General features: G+C 36.6%; 3 protein-coding genes across 6 annotated transcripts; all 3 read right to left on the bottom strand.

Annotated features, from left to right (window-relative positions):
• Nucleotides 1-1,696: 1,696 nt before the first annotated feature.
• LOC137730580 (senescence-specific cysteine protease SAG39-like) lies at nt 1,697-5,732 on the bottom strand. The gene is made up of 2 exons (XM_068469564.2): nt 5,297-5,732; nt 1,697-5,131 (listed from the first exon to the last, which is right to left on the bottom strand). The coding sequence occupies exons 1-2, from the start codon at nt 5,730-5,732 to the stop codon at nt 4,539-4,541; spliced, it is 1,029 nt and encodes a 342-aa protein (XP_068325665.2). The 3' UTR covers nt 1,697-4,538.
• An 896-nt stretch (nt 5,733-6,628) lies between these two features.
• On the bottom strand, nt 6,629-11,212 carry LOC137731608 (uncharacterized). 2 transcript variants are annotated; one of them, XM_068470766.2, is made up of 8 exons: nt 11,049-11,212; nt 10,129-10,221; nt 9,909-9,976; nt 9,660-9,732; nt 9,017-9,111; nt 8,813-8,917; nt 7,996-8,095; nt 6,629-7,183 (listed from the first exon to the last, which is right to left on the bottom strand). In XM_068470766.2, exons 2-8 carry the CDS (start codon nt 10,210-10,212, stop codon nt 7,007-7,009), a joined length of 702 nt encoding a protein of 233 aa, XP_068326867.2. In that variant the 5' UTR covers nt 10,213-10,221; nt 11,049-11,212; the 3' UTR covers nt 6,629-7,006. The 2 variants fall into 2 exon arrangements, with proteins under 2 accessions (XP_068326867.2, XP_088544427.1); XM_088688301.1 differs by lacking the exon at nt 11,049-11,212 and adding an exon at nt 10,552-10,759.
• A 1,373-nt stretch (nt 11,213-12,585) lies between these two features.
• On the bottom strand, nt 12,586-15,764 carry LOC137731607 (Transducin/WD40 repeat-like superfamily protein). Of its 3 annotated transcripts, none has more exons than XM_068470764.2 (2): nt 15,624-15,764; nt 12,586-13,793 (listed from the first exon to the last, which is right to left on the bottom strand). In XM_068470764.2, exon 2 carries the CDS (start codon nt 13,753-13,755, stop codon nt 12,721-12,723), a length of 1,035 nt encoding a protein of 344 aa, XP_068326865.2. In that variant the 5' UTR covers nt 13,756-13,793; nt 15,624-15,764; the 3' UTR covers nt 12,586-12,720. The 3 variants fall into 3 exon arrangements, with proteins under 3 accessions (XP_068326865.2, XP_068326864.2, XP_088544188.1); XM_068470763.2 differs by having other exon boundaries at nt 12,586-13,808; nt 15,624-15,760; XM_088688062.1 differs by having other exon boundaries at nt 12,586-15,137; nt 15,624-15,725.
• Nucleotides 15,765-15,886: the final 122 nt, after the last annotated feature.

Genomic DNA, 15,886 nt, shown 5'->3' with positions numbered 1-15,886 from the left:
TTCTTCCTCCACTTCTAAATCTGAGATTCTTCTTCCTCCTCCTTGTTCTGCCCTCCTCCTATTTTTCTTGCAATTTTTCTTCTTCTCTCTCTGTTCTGCCCTCCTATTTTTCTTCCAACTTTTTTTTTTTTCAATCAGATTGAATCTAATTGTTGTTTTTCTCTCAAATTTTTGCAATTAATTTTATAAATTTTTAATTGCTAAAGAACACATCTCCCTCCTTTGGGTCATATCCTTCATAACCTTTCTACTTTTGCTGGGCTGAAAGGTCGGTTTTGCTGGGTTTCGTGTTACTGCCTTCGTGGTGAGGTTTAGTTTAGGGGAGCAAACGGGGAAGAAGAAGAAGGGATAGAGAGGGAGGGAAGGGGGGTGCGGCGGAGAGATTGGGAACAAAAGAGATGATTTCAGTTTTTTTTTTTTTTTTTGAATTTTTTTTTTAAGTTTAATTCCTCCTATTCGGTATAATACCAAACACAGTATAAATAAGACGATCATTAGTCTGATACTGCACCAAATGCCCGACTAATTTAGTCAGTACTATCCGGTGGCTATTTATCCTATCCAACAGAAATAGTCAGTACAGTCCGAGCTGCCAAACGAGGCCATAGTGTACAATATTGACCATGTTTGGCAGAAAAGGTTTGAAGTCTTTCTAGATTAAAAAAAAAACATGCGAAGTACTTCCTAGAAGAAGCACCTGTTGTGTGCCTATTTTAGGACGCTTCTTTCAGAAAACAGTTCAAGTGCATTTTCAGAGAGTACTTGCGTATTATTAAAAAAAATTAATGTGCTTCTAATAATGTTTTTACTGAAAGTGGTTTAGAGCAAAAAGTCTTTTTAAAGAAGTAGTTTCAAACCTAGAGAGATATTAGGGTTTGCTTAGCAAAATGTGTTTGTGTTCCATCTTCTACTTCTAATTATAATAGGAAATAAAATTAAAATAGGAATCATATATCTCTAACAATAATAACAATGAATCAACATCCTACAAGTTAGTTTATGCGAACAATGTCACTCAAATTGGTGCATGTGTGTTGCTAATGCTCGACTTGCCAAATAAGTTGTAAATTGCTTTACTCAAAATGTCAGTTGCAGATCTTTTATCAAATTATAGATTCATCACAAACTTAGAAGCAAATCTAAATTCTGTAACCAAAGCAGCCTCTAAACCGAAGAAGTTAACATATCATGTTTTTGTACCATATTTTTATACCACTTTAGGTGACATTTGATGTGGATAGCCACATTATTTGAATTAATTAGATTTGTAAATTTAGTTCATTATTTAATAAACTAATAATTAAGAAAAACTAATTAATTAAATGATGATTGTGATATACAAGGAGTCTTTCTCCTTCCTTTCCTTGGGTTTTGCAAATTTTTCAAATGATGTGGCTGTCCACATCAGATGCCACCTAAGATGGTATAAAAATGTGATCTAAAAACATAGTATGAATAACATTACTAATTCCTCTATACTTAGCTTATGCACTAAGTAGAGCGGCCACCTTTCACTTCTTACTTCATCATGTAAGCAAATCCCCTACACAACTTTAAAATAACAGAGATATGGATCCGATGTTAGTGATATTCCATGTCCATAGAAAACATAACCCATCAATGACAATAATTACAATTAATTCTACAATCACGCCACCTAATGCTTCCAGTCAAATTGATCCACCTCTACTTTTTTTTTTTTTTTTTTTTTGAAACAAACAATATTATCTACACTAAGGTAAAATGAGTGGCGGATTTAACCTCACAATGGGCTAGCAATAATGTGATTCAAATTCGCTTTTAACGAGAATCAAACCTAAGACCTTTCACTTACATGTGAAGAGGAATAACACTATACCGCAATACTAAATGACAATCCACCTCTAATTACGCTCAAGATGACCACCTCTCTTTAAACTTGTTTGTACCATATTTCACCAATCTGAAAACTACTGAGTATCGATCAACTTCATACCTTAAAGGACCCACTGAAGAATTTGTGCTAAGGAACCCATGCCGAAGCACAAGAGTTTCTCCCAAACCAGGATGCCAATCACAATGCGACACGTGGTGCGACATCAGAATAAACCTTCTAGAATCTTACATCGACCACAGATGAAAGCCGGAGACTCTTCTCAACTATAAAAGGAAACCATTCTCCTCAATTAATCCCTAATGCCATTATTGTACTTAAACTCGTCATTAGAACTCACTAATAATGATTATGCTTGAACCTATGTATTGTGTAAACTCTTCATTATTAATGAGAACTCCTATACCCTCGTGGACATAGCCCAACTTAGGGTGAGCCACGTACATCTTGTGTTTACTTCTTTATATCTATCTCTTTACATATTATCCTTACTAGGTGATGGAGAAACCGTGAGAATGTCACAAACTTTAATACTTTAAATAGTTTCAAAGTCTCGCTGATTTTGTACATCAACAAAACTTAATTAGCAAAAAAAAATTAACTGATTGAGCAGATAATATCACTAACAGAAGACCCCCATACAGTTAGTTTACCTTTGTTAGAGGAAATTTGGTTACTTTACGCTTTGCCGATGAACAAGTAAGAATTGAATCAACAAAAATTGATGGAATTGGACCTAAAAAGCCATTAAGATTTGTTATTTATTAGGTATCAGTGGGAACATAAACATAAAAGAATTAACTAAGTATCAGATCGACCAAATTGAACAAATGATAGGTCAATGTAGCATATTTTCATTTTCTTTTCATTTTAAAGATTTTCTTTATCTGATATCAAATGCAAACTATGAGCAAATAAAACACCTCTCAAGAGTATTAATACCGTCACATGAATTGTAAATGCATGAATGTGATGCACCAAAAAATCTGCAGGTCCTAATATAATAGGTAAGAAATCAACTTTGCCAGCCACTGCTACTAAATCATCGCGGGACTATTGATGTAAAATTTATTGATAATATTCAAATTTAAATATGACTCCTAGAGAATTACAAAGAAGTTGTTTTCTCCTTCTGTTCTTTTCTTTCTTCTTTTAGTTGGCAGGGTCAAGGCCTTTCCCGTTGGGCGAGCCATCTGATTCAAAATTCATTCCCGTTCAATTTCTGTAAGGATAAAGATAAGATTTTATAATGAGATTTACTTCCACGAATATGCATGCCAAAAAATTACTATTTGCTGTTGTTCCCAACGAGTAACTAATAATCTTGTCATGCACAAAAAATGTAGCTATCATCCAATTTTTTGACGAATCATCTACTCTTATGATTTCATCTCCTAATAAATTGTAATTACAATTGAAATGACAAAAAATGATATATGAGTTAATATATTTGCGAGATCTGGTAGCACTTATCAATGAGGCCCCATCGATTAGTATTACACAGAAGAAATCAATTATAGAAACTAATATAATTTGATATGCTCTTCATGGACAAACTTAGGATTTGTGATTCCAAGTTAGATTGGTTCAGAATCATGGTATCCTTTTCTATGAGATAGGAAGGACTGTTGTACAAAATCTACTTTTAAGTAATTGCTCCATAGATCCAACATCTATCTATATAAAGAAAAAATCATGTAACAAAGGAGATTCTCATTTGCACTAATGGTACTTTGAACTTGGAACGAGCATGAAGAAATTAATTATACTTCTTTATCTTTTGAGTTGTTTTGCCGGATCGGTCGCTCAAGACCTTTGGTTTGTATCCCGATCTGTAGTTGAAAATATTATAAAATTAGTATATGTCCCTCAATAATAGGAATTAAATTGGGAATTGAATTCGTATGAATATATGTTGTGACAATAAAGCTGCAATTGAAATTGCTCATAATCTAGTTTAACATGATCGCAACAAACATGTTGAGGTGGATAAATATTTCATCAAAGATAAAATGGAAGGTCTGATTGTTCAATTTTTGTTTGTGAAGTCGAAGAACCAATTAGCCGATATGCTAATAAAAGCAATTTTGAGCAACGCATTTTACAACCCATTTAGCAAGTCGGGCATCAACAACATATATGCACCAATTTTTTTTTTTTTTTTTAAAACAAACGATATTATCGACACTAAGAGATGGGGGAGTGGGCTAAGCCTCACAATGGATTAGCAATAATGTGTGGTGAGAATTGAACCTAAGACTTTTCACTTTAGTGCAGCTTGACTTGTAGGATTAATAGTAATTAGTAATTAGTGGGTTACATTTCCTATTTAGGTTTCGTTTCCTACTGTAATTAGAATTAGGAGTTATTATTATTCTTGCTCTACAAGGCTTGTTGACTATATATATACCTCCTTTGAGGGGATGAATCATATCAGAGAATTAACACATAAACCTAATTTTAGCAAGTGGTTAAATTTGGCGTAACTAGACAATTCAACTAAAAGATCGAATAAGTTCTTCAATTGTAATTATAAACTTGGTACTACCGATGCGCAGACCATATAGCATATTGTACTAAACGTACAAGTTCATCATGTACATATTACGATATACACGTCCAGGGTATTAGATATTGTAGGCATTGATTTGGATGGTAATTCAAGTTATGCAGTGGGGTAAGAGGCTTCCATAGCAATGCCACAAAGACCTTCCTTTGCCTCAATACCTCTCTGCATTCTTATGTATCCTTCTTCACCCCATTCAGTGCCCCATGAGTTCTTCACCAACCAATACTTAGTCCCATCAGCACTAACTCCATAACCAACAGCGGTAACCCCATGATCAAGACTCGTTCCACAAGTTCCTGTAAAGACACCACTTGAATAGAATTGAAAATCGGAACCTCCAGCATCAATGGCAACAGAAATTGGCTGATTTGCAACAGCCTTCAGAAGGGCTTCTTCACTGTTTGCAGGCACATCTTCATGACCAGTTATTTTGGCTGCATGGTTGGCCTCCTTCTTGGTGTTGCAAGTACCATCAACACCAGTGTAAGGATAATTAGTCTCGGTACTAAGCCCATGGTTTTGATTAATGAATTGAAATGCATCATCCATCAAACCACCCTCACAACCTTGATCTACACCGCTTGTGTCACAGTCAACCAACTCTTGCTCAGACAAAGATATCAATTTACCAGTTGTAAGCTTAGTAATTCCTTCCATGGCTGCCACCGCTGAAAAAGCCCAACAACATCCTGCAAGTATTTTGTTGCAGTAAGATATTGTGTTTTTTTTTTTTGGCATAAATTAAGTAGTGGTTAATTTAATAGACATAGATTTGTATAATATTGCAATTAAATCATAGTTAGAGTACTAGAAACCGTTTAATGAAGTTCCAGGTTATAAATAAAATTGATTACCACATTGGCCTTGGTCCTTGACTGGTGTCACAGCTCCTTTCTTTCTCCAATCTACAGTTGGTGGTGCAGTAACATTTTCATATTTGAAAGAAGTCGTCTTTGCGGAACATTCGTGCCCCATGAATCTATTTCTCGAGGCTTTGAATTCTTCATTCGTAAGGTCTGCAAATTGATTGACGCTCAATTTGTAAAGTTTGTTTGCATCATTGTTGGAAGATTCTATGAACGCAACATTTTCCTTGAAAATATTGAAGCGCTTCTCCTTCTCGTTAATGTCAGAATATACACGTCCATAACGAGCCATCCATTGCTCGTATCTCCCGTACATTGATGCATCTTGGAGAGTGCGAGAAGTGGCTTGAGAAGACAAGGCTCCCAGCATGAAGATCAAAGCCAAAATAATACATTTGCAGTAGTACTGGTTGATGTACTCCATGGTGTAAAGCTGGTAACGGAAGCTACTGGGATTTGATGAAGTAAATGGATGGGAGAGAAGGTTATACCCAAATGGTAGACTGCTTCACAGTTTATATAGAGAAGAGAATGGCGGGCGTTGCTATCACCGTGTTCCAAAAGTTGATCTGCAATCTTCGTGCCCTGTAAAATGTTCTGATATAAACCTGGCTTTTATTTGTTTTTTTATTATTATTTTTTTTTTTAATTTGAAGTCACGATAAATTAGTAGCTAAACATTTGTCTTTATGCGCTTACTTGTTCATATAGGTCAAAACAAATGTAACTTTGTTAATATGCAGAACTGATTAAGTTGGAAAAGTAGGCTCAAATTGTAAACCTCATTGTCATAACGCATGCAACTTTCTCCTTACTTAGACATGAATAAGCCAAGTGCCTTTTCTTAGAGCTGGCTTGCAATTGTGGTGTTTTTAAAAATAGAGCTTATTAAAAAAACCTAGAACATCAAATTTATTTAGTAAAATAAAAAAAGGCGTTGTTTTTCTTAAAAATGATGTCAATGAGAATAGAAAAGCATGGAAAAGTAGCATTAAGCAGGATCTACCATGTTTCTAAAGTTCTTTTTTTTTTTTTTTTTCTTTCAAAGCATAGTAATCATTGCGTACTTAATAAAATTTTCAAATAGCAAGCATATTCCCCACATATTTTACCAAATTACAATTTTTAACCCCACATTATTCTTTTTTATAATAATTTATCGCATTAAATACCATAACACAACAGAAGCAGTTTTTTTAAAAATGCACAGCAATACCAAACTAGGCCTTAAGATAGATAGGGGAAGAGGAATGAGAGATCCGCTCTTGCAATGTCCAATTTGCATCAATGATCCAAAAAACACAACGCAAACAGGTCAACTAACGCAGGAATAACTGGTGTGATATCATGTTAAAATTAGGCTCATGTGAGACGTTTCTAACATGGTTCTTTGCTTGTTTACATGGTGTACAACCCTTTGGAGAGTAGAAACTAGTACGTTAACATCTGCTAATTCTAATTACAATATGTAGCAGGACCTTCACCAATGAAAGTTGCAGTGCAGTCCCTTGAAATGTTCCGGTGACTAGCGTCGTAGTATCATTAACATTTCAATCCATTCCCTGTTCATTTCTGATGATCCATCAACAATGCTATGCTCCGAGATTATATCTATTCGTAAACTGTCGATGTTCAACGTTGCAAATTATACGTAGAAATTATGGGACGAAAGATCAGTCTTCCTAACACAACATACCCTTAAGTGACGCGAATTAAAAGAACCACCATGATGAATACGCATGTCATTACAAACATCAGAAGCCATGTGAAACAAGTAGTTTTGGACGTCTTTGAGTATATATCTGTCGCCCGTGTGGTGGCATGGCCAGTGCTTGCCAAGCTACTTTCAACAGCCTTCTCTGTGGAATCAAGTACCTGCATACAAGCCATAACTAAGTTATGAGATCAACGTTTATGTCCTTCCATCAGCTATGAATTTACATCTGAGACACCAGAGAGTAAACAGTTATAACAACTAGTTTCTTGAAGTAACATACATTTCTAATCAAAAATTTAATCAGTTCTCCTGTTACCACTTAAATTCCTCTGCAAATCTACTTGTTTTAGCCCCCGTGTCTTGGGGCCCGTTTGGTATCCTACCCAAATGTTTTCATCATTTCTAAAACCATTTCGAAACAAAAATTCAATCAGTTCCCCTTCCGTCGACCTCCCCAGTCCACCTAAGCTCTAATCCACAACTAGCCAATCAGATGATAGATCCCTTACTTCACCACCATATCCAACAGAGCACAACATCTCTCCTCTACCGCATCGACTCAGGATGGCACAACAAGAAAGTAGCTCTAGCGGCGGAGTTGAACCCGCACTTGCAGAGAGAGAGAGAGAGAGAGAGAGAGAGAGAGAGAGAGAGAGAGAGAGAGAGAGAGAGAGAGAGAATTATTAGCTTGTGACTAAAAAAATCATTATTGAGCATAAAAAGTTGGATCCAAATAAGATACCAACAGGCTCTTAGGACTCGTTTCAGTCCCAACACTCGATTCTTTGTTTAACATTTTCCTTTTCAAGCATTTATCCTAATCTCACACCCTCTAAATACTATGCAATATTCACCTTAACTTCCCTTCAGTGTCAACCTAAACAAATCAAACCACAGCCAGCTAAATCCAAATAGTATTGATTCTATAGACCTTACAACATCCTGCAATAGATATCTCAGGTTATCTTACTTTTTCAGTGTTCTCCAGGGAGTGACTCATCATGAGACTACTCTCTTTGAGTTGCCTAGCCAATCCAACCATTTCGTCTGTCAAATCCTCTTGAAGCTTTCTGTAAAACATGAGAGAAAATTTATAAGAGTCGTAAACATAATGTGGAAAGGAAATGTAATTAACACTTGAAGTTTTAACTGCTGAATTGTGTGACCTCTACTTTATGGACGCCAATTGACTTGGGATCGAAGCAATTTCCTCTCTAATAGTAACAGTATCTACTCTGGTGGGTTCTGGTTAAAGGTCATGTTGATTCTAGCCACCATCTGTTGGCGGTGGTGTACCAAACATGCAGAAAGATCTTAGTATCGCAGCAGATGGCAGGAAAGACATGGGCAGGACATGGACTTGGGTTGATACAATTTGGATGGTCCCCCTAGTTCCTTAATAAGCACTCTGAATGACAGACAGGCTGGTTTGTAGACCAAGATTTGTTTTTAGGTAGTGTTTTGTCTTTGTTACCAAGTAAAGAAAGAAAATTGTACAAATAGATGGAACTAATCCCAAAGTTGCCCAATTCTATTGCTCTAATTTTATCAGATATCCCAAGGGAGCATCCATGTCATTTCTATTTGTAAAAGAATCATATCCCATTTATTTTTAAACAAAAATCAACTTCTTTCTCGGCTTAAAAGAAAAGTAACTTCATATTGAAAACAAATATAACTACATTGCAGTCCCATTTTATGACCAACATCCTAGAACTCCCGTTTTCAAATTCATCCAGTCTCATTACTCCAGTTTAATAGAAGAAATTGAGATGGTAATAATATACCTATGCTTTTCAATGTGTGCTTGGGCTGCAGCATCCAGTTTAACAGGTGCCGAAGAATCAACATTAACAGTCTCACGAGCTCCATCTTTGATATTTGAGGGAGGCCTATTTTAAAAAAAACACAGTTAAAATAAAACAAGTCATTGCAGACAAAAAATCACTAAGGAACTGAAACCATTGTGATCCCAACTATCATTCACTTACACAAATCTCCTTCTCAGACCTGGAGAAACGGGAATCTGATTGTCTCCTGTATCAGAAGAGCTTGCAAGGGGCTCTTCAGGTGTTTGAATATCAGGCTGGGAATTGCGAAATAAATCATAGTTAGGAGCAAGGAACTCCATATATTGCACATACATACCCTACATTCTTCGACCAAAAAATTAAAAACATTACATTCTAAAGAAATATTCTCTTGCCAAGCTGTTAATCTGGACCACTGATCAGGTAAACTCCTGCTTTCATATGTGATGCCAGATTCACAACATAATATACCATGTCCGATATGCAAGAAAACATTATCCATATATTACAGATTCACTCTCAAGATAACAAAAATGACGCAACAAATTACATCTACTGATGCACTGAAGGAGATTCAGAATCATTACAAGCATGAAACTTGAACTATAAACTGTCTCTAGAAATTGTTCCCTGCATAAGAACTAAAAACTGTCCAACGATCCATCACAGCTAAAGTAAAATTGATTTGAATCATACATGATACTTAATTCCACAGAAAATTGTAAATCAAAAGTACACATTTTATTAATAACTGGTTTAAAGTACATATTATCAACACTTCAACAATAGTGACATGAATGATTTCTAGATCATATGTACGCACCGGCAGAGCAGCTAAATTGGAAGCAATGGCTTCGATCTTCTCTGAATAGTCACTCATAACAGCCTTTGAAACTCTGTATATAAAATCGCAAATAATGATTTCAATAACTAAGAATCTTACAAACTCTTAAGTAGGGAACCGTATCAACAAAATACATAGAAATAGATAATATGAAAATGTTGATCGGCGTAGCTACCGTAGGACCCAGTATCAACAACATAATGTTTGGAATGTGAATCAACCTCATACCTTGGTAAGCCTTCTGGATTTCTCTCTTCAGCTAGTTGTTCTACCAGTTCCCGTAGTGTAGCAACATACTGCAAAGTAGCACTACTTATGTCATCCATAAATGGTAGATATCCCCCAAGCAAAAACAAATATAAAGCCAAGAAACCGGAAATATTTGGCACAAAGCAATTATCTAAAAATGGATAACACCTTGTAACCTGTAATTCTAATAAAAACATACATGTACAAGTTTTGCCTGGTTATGTTGCTGGGGCGCAGATGCAAGCAGCCTCCTCAAATTCACCTCTGTTTTACTGATCCTCATCCCAAAATCCTACACCATTGAACAAACATAAAACAACAAACGATTCAACACTCGAACAACACCCATGAAATCATCACTTTTTAGTATGTGATCCATATGCCATCAGTATTTGATCTCTATGCTTTGTTTTTTTTTTTTTTTATCTAAACGTCGTCAATTTGATTTTGATCGGTTCAACAATTGGGATTTGTAAAGTGACCATTTCATCAATTTCCCAAAAAATGAAGGAAACCCATAACCCTATTCTCCAAAAAAAAAAAAAAAAAAAAAAAAAAAAAAAAAAAAAAAAAAATCCCAGTGGACCACCTAATATAATTAGCTTTCTCGACCCGTTCATACACAAAAAGAATAAAAACCGATGGGGCTGCAGATTGATCAGCCAAGTGCTTAGGAAAAGTCGATCTCCTGTGCAAGTGCAGGATAATTGGTAAGTTTGAGTTTCCCACTGGAACATTGTTGACTCCACGTTTGACACGCATAATCTGTTTTCTTAATCTCCTCGACCACGACGAATCGTCACTCTTTGATTCTTAACTACTCGTCCTATTATCAAATAGCTACAGGGAATGGTTTGAGTTATAAAACCTCATTCTTATCAAATAGCTCTCAAAAATTCGATATGCCAAAACCGAAACAGAAATAGAGCCCAAATCTCATCCCACAACGAACAATGAACCCAAGTTACATGAACAAACACAAAACAATAGGAATATTTCAATCTGTACAAAAGTAAACACATTCAGGAATGCACAAAGCATGCATCCAATCCCGTCCCATTCAAAATTCCACTACCCAATCATATAAAATAGTAATAGAGAGAGTGTTCAAAGTCTAACCTTTTAATTCGCCCAAACAAAATTCCAACTGAATCGTTCTTCAGTCTCTCACTGGTGAAATCTGGAAATGGGTTCTCTTTGTTTACTGATTTCGAATCAGCGCGAGAGATGAAGGGGATCGAGTTTCTTCCTGTTATTAAGGATATTCGAGTAATTACAATTGGTCAATATTTGAGTAATTGTCACCCAGTGCTACTTAGGAGTGGTATTTTTTTTTATTTGTACGTGACAAGTTTTAGGTTTCGATTATCGCTATAAGCGAATTTGAATCACTGCTAGCCCATTGTGACGTGAGGCTTAGCCTAGAGGGTTCAATTTCATTCGGTTCGGTTTTCTGTCAAAAACTAAAATTTTCTTACAATTTTTTTTAGTTCGCTTTTTATTCGATATGGTTTTGTTCGGTTCGGTTTTAGTTTTTTTTATTTTATAAAAGTTGATCTTTTTTTAATATGAAATTGAGAAAAGAGGCTTGCATTGATAGACTAATAATAAGAAAATGAGAAAAATGGGAACGTAGTTGTACCTATACAAGATCATATGAACCAATCTTATTCTATCAACAGGTTCTTATTCTATCAACAACCTCAATTGCAAAGAAAAATGATCACTGTATCTATTCCAAAAGTAAACAAATAGAGAAGCTCTTCCAAATTCCAAAGCCTTCCAAAACTTTCATCTATAACCAAAGGAATATCCCCGTAATTGAACCAAGTATGCTCCTTGAAAAATCCCTAAGCTTAATTTCAAACTTGGCAGTAAAGTTTCACAAAAGAAACATCATTGGCATCATTCATAAAGTGTAATGGGATTCGATTTGGTTGGGTTTGGTTCAGTTTTTTTCAATTTTTGGTTTTTTGATTTCAGTCAGTTTTCGGTTTTCGGTTAGTGCAAACAATATCAATTGTTTGAAAAAAAAATTACTTAAGAGTAATTGAAGAAATCCTCACAAAGCAATACTAAACTAAACAAGCGAAAAACGCACTATATATTCCATTAGTAAAGCCTAAACCTCATTAAAAATTAAAGCGCTAGCAAGCATGACCATACATAGACTGAATTGGTTTTGAACTCGTTTATGAATTCGAAATTAACATTTCTCGCTTACTAGTTAAAAGGAATATCATTAAAATGTTATACTGAAATTATCACGACTTTTGACATGAACAATCTTTTGGTGTGCTAATAACATGAGCACGTGACTATTATTTCACTAAAATTATCACACATACGAGTGAGAGATTGGAGCACATCGCCCATCGCCCATCGCCCGTCGCCCATCGTTCCCGGTAGTGATAAAAATTCCTCATTATCCAAACCCAAATAGTAAGTTCATCATGTATGCATGTATTCTTAAAATACCTTTGCTGCGTCTTTAACAACTTTGCAAAACAAATAACAAATACAGGGGAGATGTCGACTCACTTAATCTAAATATAACACCATGAATGTAACCAAAAAACAGAATGCACACCGTGGGATATTCGGGACGCCGCACGCGGCAAGCATGGCGCCGTGAGTATAGCAACGACATGCGAAATTCAGAGACCAAACTATAAATCCATCAAGATTCAAGTTCAAAACTACAACGCGATAAAATCCTTCGAAAACTCAAGAATGTTCAAGTCACTAACACAACAGAAAGGTAGATGTTTTCATTACATGCCCGTAAAGCTCAGATTTCCCCTAGATAGATCTGTTTATCACTACTGCACGATCCAATGATGGGTTCGTTGGGATGGAAAACAGACTCGTTGACGGATCCACTGTGGCCCGGCAGCATATACAAGATGCGTCGGGAAGTGGTGTCCCATACGTAGACCATCCGATCAGAACTGCCAGCCGTGACCTTGCTTCCATCAGGGGACCAGCCACATTTCAACAGGTTCTTTTCAAAATTGTGCTGGTGACCTTCCATTATCTTCACACAGCGATTTTGTGGTGCGTACGGGCGCATATCCCAAATGCAGAGTTTGCTGTCCATTCCATTAGTCAGAAGATAAGAGCCATCAGGACTCAATGACATACCTGTTATCATATCTTGATGGCCTTGAAGTGTCATCATTACTTCAACTTTGCGCAAATCCCATACCTTAATGTCATTGTCAATACCTCCCGTAAAGATTTTATCGGATGCATCAGAGAAGCTGACAGCTGTAATTTGATATTTATCAGGGAATGTTTGGATCGCTCCCCTCAGACGCATATCCCAGAGTTTGGCAGTTCCATCATCAGATCCACTGACAATAAGAGGAGGTCCCCTTCGAGCAGGATGGCAAGAATTCACAAACGAAGAGTGCTCAGCCATCTTCTTTATCCTTTTTCCTGTTTCAACATCCCATGCCCCCACAGTTTTGTCTGGACTGGCTGATATAATCTGTGAACCATCGGTTGTCCAGTGAAGATCCAATACAGCATTCTTGTGCCCCTTCAAAACCATAAAGTTCTTGCATTCCCCATGAACATTCCATAAAAAAATTTCTTTGTCATGGGACCCAGAAGCAATAACTGTTCCAGCAGGGTTAAATTTCATTGTGTATACAGCACTCTGATGGCCTGTCAGCAACATGATCGGTGATTCCAAGCTGGAAGTCCTTTGTTTCCCATTTGGTCCAGGTGCTGGGCGACCATTGTATGTAGACAAATCCATTGGCCTCGGACCAACTACCGACAAAGCATTTTCACCCTCACTGGGGGTAAACTGCATCATTGATTCTGTCTGGTATTTGAACAGCAAACAATTTGTTCCTGTGAGATCGAATCCTACAATACAAATGAATTAAATAAGCAAAAATGTTATATATTAAATAACCTATCACACCCTGCAAACATCAAATTATTTGAGCTTAAAATCTAGTCCGGCAAACCAGCTTAAGTATATAAACATAGAAATTTAGACTTGGATGAGGAACTTTCAGAGTCCCAGAGAACTTTAGACTAGTTAAAATGCACTGGACGCTACCATGAACTACTCGAGCACTTGATATCTACTACTAAACACTACAATACACTACAAAGCACCACTCGAGGAGTCATTTGAAAGTTCTCTCAAATGTATTGTTTCTAGTCGTCTTGCAAGTCCTTCTATCTAATTTTTGTAGTGCATTCCTATTTTTTAACAAATTTAGCCTAAGTTCCATGGAACATTGAAGTCCCTCATCCAAGCAAAGGGTAAGAAAAAACCACAATGACAGCAGGCAGCCACAGGTAACAGCAGAGCCAATTTCCAATTTGTCACCAGACTACACAACTGAAGCCACATATTAGCCACCATGCAAACAAGAGTAGAGGCGGTCTCTCTCTCACCTAAGCATACAGGTTAAGTGCGTATGTAGCAAATAATCCATTATCTTACAATCCAAATGAGCATTTTCAAAGAAATGCTGGGATTACCCTTTGAAAAGAAAGACAAATGACCTTTTGTGACCCAGTTTCGGAAGTAAAGAGAAAACAAATGAAGCCTAAAAATCTATATTCTCTTCAAAGCTTCAGCTTTCTTCTTCCATTCCCAAGATTCAAGTACAATCACTCATAATAAGATTTGTGAGCTGAGATTTGATGATCTTATTTCTCAGAAGGGAAAAAAAAACAACCGAAACTGCTTGTTTTGTGATCCCACTTCAGTGCATATGGTTACCTGTGAAAACAGTTACCTTAAAATTTATCGTAACAAAGAAGTGATGTTTGCAAGGAGAAATGGATGTTGGTGGGATAGTTGGAAGAATCAACTCTCGGCCACCATCAAGTCAAGAAGTTGCTCCACAATAAAAGCACTATAGAATGAGAAAGACCCATTCACTCAAAAGGATAAAAAGCAAGACAACCCCAAGCCCAAATCTTTACCAAACGGTGGAGAAAAACTAGAAAGCAATGTATTGCTAGTTCGTCGAAGAGGAGAGAACGTCCACTTTCCTTGCCTTTTCATAGTAAGCCGTTTACAAGTTCTTTCATAGTATGCTTAGTAGAAATCTGGCATCCCAGGATTTAAGCTTTTCTAAAGTAACTGAAAATTCCGTGACCCAACTGCATTGTAAACCAAGTCGCCTAGCCAACTGTAAAACCAACCCCATCCGTCCCCACCAAAGCATAATCCTGATTATACAGGAGTTAGCATGTTGGTATCATAATCCAAGTTAATTAAAAAGGCAATGAATTGTAGAATGTAGTCAGTTTTTTTCCCTGCACCACACCACTGTTCCATTTTTTCCACGAGCTATCTCACAAAACAAATCGATTAATTAGACTGAAAAAGTTTACAAGTCAATCCAAAATTCCCCGTCTAAAAATTAACACATAATTAAATAAATAACTACTTCAAATGCCCACTAACAAACTCACAGATCTTGACTGTTAAGTTATGGCCATTTCACATAATTCAAGCACAATCAAAACGCCTCCACGCATCAACACAAATCCTAGTTTCTAATTCGTTCCTCTTTGCAACGTCTATCAGAAAATAGCAAAGCATACTTTCCCTAAATTCTCAAACAGTTAATGTTTACTGAGATTCAGACCAAAGCGTATCTTAGAGAGAGAGAGAGAGAGAGAGAGAGAGAGAGAGAGTGTGTGTGTGTGTACCTAGTAGAGCTTTATCTGGTAAACCCTAGAGGGTTCTTCTTCTTCGTCTTCTTCCTATTAACGCGGCTCAATGATCACTCTGTGCCGAAACAATGTATAAATCGCACAAACTACGCTCGGACGCTGTCGTTTTGCCTCAAGAGTTAAGATGCCGCCTATTGGGAACTGTTGGGCTTCACTGCCTTCGAAGCCCAATTCTATTCGGTGGCAATCAATTCACACTATGTAACGGTTCAGTAGACAACAGCCGAAAACAAAATACT

Source organism: Pyrus communis, chromosome 16 (assembly GCF_041283825.1).
Source record: "Pyrus communis isolate YQ-2024b chromosome 16, ASM4128382v1, whole genome shotgun sequence".
Taxonomy (NCBI): Eukaryota; Viridiplantae; Streptophyta; class Magnoliopsida; order Rosales; family Rosaceae; genus Pyrus; species Pyrus communis.
This window is presented reverse-complemented; position numbering and strand designations above follow the sequence as displayed.